Source organism: Prosopis cineraria, unplaced genomic scaffold, assembly GCF_029017545.1.
Source record: "Prosopis cineraria cultivar Desert tree isolate PC_DT_omini unplaced genomic scaffold, ASM2901754v1 PC13, whole genome shotgun sequence".
Taxonomy (NCBI): domain Eukaryota; kingdom Viridiplantae; phylum Streptophyta; class Magnoliopsida; order Fabales; family Fabaceae; genus Prosopis; species Prosopis cineraria.
In genome coordinates this window covers 35948786-35953576 of record NW_026555344.1, presented here as the reverse complement: position 1 = coordinate 35953576, position 4791 = coordinate 35948786, and the positions used below count along the sequence as shown (strand labels likewise).

The following is a 4791-nucleotide window of genomic DNA, read 5'->3' as shown; positions in this document are numbered from 1 at the left end:
TAAATATTATAACTTGTATTTTAAAAAATATGAAATTTATAATTAAAAATTTTAATTTTTAAAAAAAATAAAAAAAATTAAAAGGGGCTTGCAGTCTAGTGTGAAGTCGTTTGAATGAAAATCAGGTTTATAAAAATAATAAATTTTTGAAATAATCGGATTTATAGACTTTAACCCTCAAAAGCCGAGCCTATAAAAGCCAGCCAGGCCCCGACTGGAAATTGTGGTGGCGGGGTCTTAACTGGATGGTATCCTTGCGAATTGCAACTAAGCCCACCTTCTCACTGTTCCCATCACCCAACCGACCCGAGTCGGCCATCGCCATCGCCGCCGAATTAACAACCACCGTCACCGACATAGCCGCTACAACCACCACAACCGAATGTCGACCAAAACCCAGCCCTTACCCTTCAATTAGATTAACCCACCCTCACATAAATAAATCCCAAAGAACAGCCGACGAAAATAAGCACCAACGTGGAAGAAGAGCCTGTCAATGGCCTCACCTCCCTCACCTAAACCCTTCTCCCCACTCACCAACACCGCCTCGCCCTCCAAGAAACCCCAATCAATTCCATGGACCCATCAAGAAACAATCAATCTCATCCAAGCATACCAGGAGAAATGGTATTCCCTCATGCGAGGTCCTCTCAAGGCCAACCAGTGGGAAGAGGTCGCCGTTACAGTCGCCGTCCGATGCGGCTACAATGAGCCTTCCAAGACCGCCGTCCAGTGCCGCCACAAAATGGAAAAGCTCCGTCAACGTTATCGTGCCGAGAACCAACGTCTCACTGCTTTCTCCAGTGGCGGTCGCGTTTGGCAATACTTTGACCTCATGGACCAATTAGAGAAAGGCCCTATGCCTATTTCTGCCCAACCCCTTGTGGCATTCATGCCGTTTGATTGTGATGATAATGAGGAGGAAAATGACGTTGACGTTGATGATGATGATGAGGAGGAGGAGGAGGAGGAGGAGCAGATTGATGAGAGACAGCAGTATAGCCAGTTAAGGACTACTAATTATTTTCTCAACCAGCGACCTGAAAACAAGTATAAAGTTCCTGAATTTTCTCGAGGACAAGTAGCTAAGAGGATACGGAGGATCGCCGAAGAGGAAGAAGAGGAAGAGGTCGAAGAGAATGTCGAGGAGGTAAATGGTGAGAGAATTGTGAAAGGAATGGGATTGGTTTCTGGGTTGGCTGCAGAGATGAAGGCTTTTGCAGAAAGGTTTATTGGGATGGAGAATTTGAAAATGGAGATGATGAAGGAAACTGAGAGGTGTAGGTTGGAGATGGAGAATAAGCGCATAGAGATGATTGTAAAATCGCAGCAGAGAATTGTTGATTCAATTGGGAAGGCTTTTGGGTTCCCTAAGAGGATGAAGATAAGTCCTGAAATCTAAATATTTAAGCGTCTTTCTATTATTTTTTTCTTAAGCTGTAAAATTTCGTTCTTGTCATTACCACCGTTTTATAGGGGTTTATTTATATATATATATATATATATATATATATTTAATAAAATAACATGCTCACTATTCTTGAATAATTGTTACTGTTATAATTAGATGAATATTTTGAGCATGGAGCCTAAGAGAAATGAGTTGCATTATTGATGGCTTATGGTTAATACACCATAATGCATGCACTAAAGCATCTTATTAATTAACACCGAACCCTGGCAGCTTTTATAGAATATTTTATGAAGATGTTTATTTTTCCAGCGTTATTTGTTTCCTGCCTGATTGGAATTTCTTGTTCTATTTCAGGATTTTAGTTTTACAAATGTCCTGCTGCAAAAGGAGAATCTTTTTCCTCTTTGAATATAAGCTGGTTTTCAAATTTGAGATTTATGTATACCACAATTCCATTTTTGATTTTATCTAGGGATGGAAGTAAAATGCAAATGAACCAACATTTTTGAGCAAATTCAGCAAGTGTATATGTTAACACTTCATCTTCCTTCTTGTTAATTGCACTTTTAAATGAATATAAAATAGTCCAGTAGATTTATAAATATTTAGAGTAGTCAGACATTTGAGATTAATCTGTCTTCCATGGATTTTTTTTTTTTTTTGTAATTGATCTAAAATCCTTTATGATTCATGTAACCATGTTCATCACTTCATTGAATGCTGTCAGAACTTGATTTGATCTGTTGTTTATCTACATGTATTCTTTGTTCATTGGATGCTAGCAGTAATTTGATATGATCCCTTTTTGGATGTAAGCTTGGGCAAAAGGCCAAACGTAATTGTTGGGTCTATCTTCATTATATCTCAAATGCTTCATTCTAATTATTGTAGTTCATATTCTGGTATCTTAATAAGCTGGCTTTGAACTTGTGTTATGGTACCAAAAACACACTGAAAAGAAATTTCGCCATATTCTCAGCATTTTGTTAGGTGATGCTATATTTTTTTTTTTGGGGTGAAACAAGGGGCAAGGCCAGATTACACAGTACAAGCTACACTACGAGGAACTCCAGGTCCACCTAAATCTAATTCTAAAATTTCTCACCTCCTCAGGAGGTCGTTCCCATACTGTCATCGTCTCCCTCTGGTCTAAACTCATTGAGGCTAGTTTATCTACACAGCGGTTGCCTTCCCAATAAATGTGCATAAACTGAATTTGCCAATCAAGCTGTTGAAACCTCTGTATTCTCGCTGTGATCATGTGACACCCCTCTATCAATGACACATTTTGGAGTGATCAATGACCTTAGCTGCATGCCCTTCCACTTCGACTTTTCTAAATCCCATTTCCCAACATAATTTAAGTCCGTCCAGAACCCCTCATGCTTCTGCTAATATGCTCTCACACTGTCCTAGTTTATGTGTGATTGCTCTAATCCGTTCACCACAATCTCCCCTTATGACTCCTCCACAGCCCGCTAGACCATCCCGAGTTTTCATTCCATCAGTGTTGAGTTTGCGCCAACCTACTCTAGGGGTTTCCATTTTACCAGAACAATTTCCTCCCCTCTTCTGTAACTACCTCTACCTCCTCTTCTCCTCTCCTATTATAATTCTGTAGGTTCTGTATTATCACTTCCACAGTATTCCAAGGATCTTTGAAATCCTGGTCATGTAATTGTGAAATAGCTATTCCTTCATCTCGATATAAACATGCTGTGACCCAAAACACTTCCGGCCAATTAAACTTCTTCTCCACCAATTTTCTTCTTTGCATGTTGCTTTGAGTCTATTCATCTCCAAAAAACTCCTCCCTCTCCACTTTTGTCAGTAACTTCATATTCTGGTAGCAAAGTAGCAATCTCGAAGTACATGGAGAATGTCTTCTCTAGCTTGATTACACCTTGGGCAGCTATCACTTTCTCCATCCCATTTACTTACCGTAGCTCTGGTTGGAAGTCTCATGTGTATAACCATCCATGCGAACATTCTAATCCTCTCCTCCAACTTCTCCGGGTGGAACCATGGCCTTGATTTGCCTGACAACGTTAGGAGGAAACAGATTTGCTATTAAGTCCATATTCCATGCACGCTCTTCAGTCAGAAGGTCACTCACTCTCAAATTTTTGCTCCATCTCAGCTCCTTCATCTATCAGTTAACAAGTTCATTCTCTTGTCCCAACCACCTATCATGCCATACCCTCGTACCTCTTCCATTTTTTATCTCCATTAACAAATTATGATGAAAGGGGTCCCACATCTTAGCTGGCTCCTTCCATAGACGGGAATCAGTGGCGCTTTAATTATTGGGCCCCTCTCATTCACTCCTCTCTCATGCTTCCCCCATCGCACCCTGACCCACAGTTCGTTTGGTTTTGCATTCATTCTCCAAAGCATTTTCATCATAAATGCATTATTCATTCCTTCAAGAGATTTAATACCCAGTCCACCTACGTCATTCGCCATGCACATTGTTTCCCAAGCAATGGCATGTCATCTGTTTCCCTATACGTTTCCCCAAATTAAATTTCTTTGTTCCTTCTCAACCTCCTCCACAGTCCCTTGAGGCAATCTATCATGTTGAATGTGATACAATGCCATCCACATTCTTGGTAATGCTAATTCTACTTGCATTATAAATTATCTCTCTGAGGGAACTCCTTGAAGCCTTCTGGCTAATTTCTTATGTTTGATCATTCTATTTTATGCAGCAATGCCCACCAAACTCCTGACCTCTTTTATGTTCTACGATTATCTAATGAAATGGCTTTGTAGCTTCAATTGTGTGATGAGGCAGTTAGCACTCTTTAGGTTGAATGCTTACTGGAGCATAAATGTATCTCTAGAGCGAACATCTTTGAAACCAGTTCTAATTAAGATTTATGAATTCTGTTTTATTGAAAAGGATTTATGCATTGTTTTGAAATTCTGTTGCAAGACGTTGATCTCTTTTTGGGAAAAAACAGGATTATAAATTTTGCATGTGATGGAAATAATGTGAGAGGAAACAACTGTTATGTCCTCACATAAAAAAAGATATTAAAGGGGACAGATATTAATGAGGAACGATAATAAAGGTTAGGGCCTTGCAGAAATTATTTAGTTCTTGTTCTTCGCCATTGCCTTCCCTTCACCCATCACATTTGGTTATTGAAAGTACCGTAAGAAATGAATATGATTAGTGTCTTCCTTTTATTTTCCTCCATGTGTGCGTGTAATACGTCATTCTATTTATTACAATGGTAAATGAATTGCCAGTTAATTTTACAAAGATTTTTAACTTTCTTTTGTTGATTTTTTTTTGTCTTACAATTTACAATCAATTTTTATAAATTCTCAATTGATGTTACAAATAATTTTAAATATATTTAATAAAT

The 4791-nt window shown here is 38.8% G+C and overlaps 1 protein-coding gene across 1 annotated transcript; it reads left to right on the top strand.

Annotated features, from left to right (window-relative positions):
* The first annotated feature begins 218 nt into the window (after positions 1-218).
* On the top strand, positions 219-1841 carry LOC129290423 (trihelix transcription factor ENAP1-like). Its single transcript, XM_054927183.1, has one exon. The coding sequence runs from the start codon at positions 497-499 to the stop codon at positions 1400-1402; it is 906 nt and encodes a 301-aa protein (XP_054783158.1). The 5' UTR covers positions 219-496; the 3' UTR covers positions 1403-1841.
* The last annotated feature ends 2950 nt before the right edge of the window (positions 1842-4791 follow it).

Excerpts from the sequence above, each read along its gene's own strand:
- LOC129290423 (XM_054927183.1), top strand. The coding sequence starts at position 497 with ATGGCCTCACCTCCCTCACCTAAACCCTTCTCCCCACTCACCAACACC.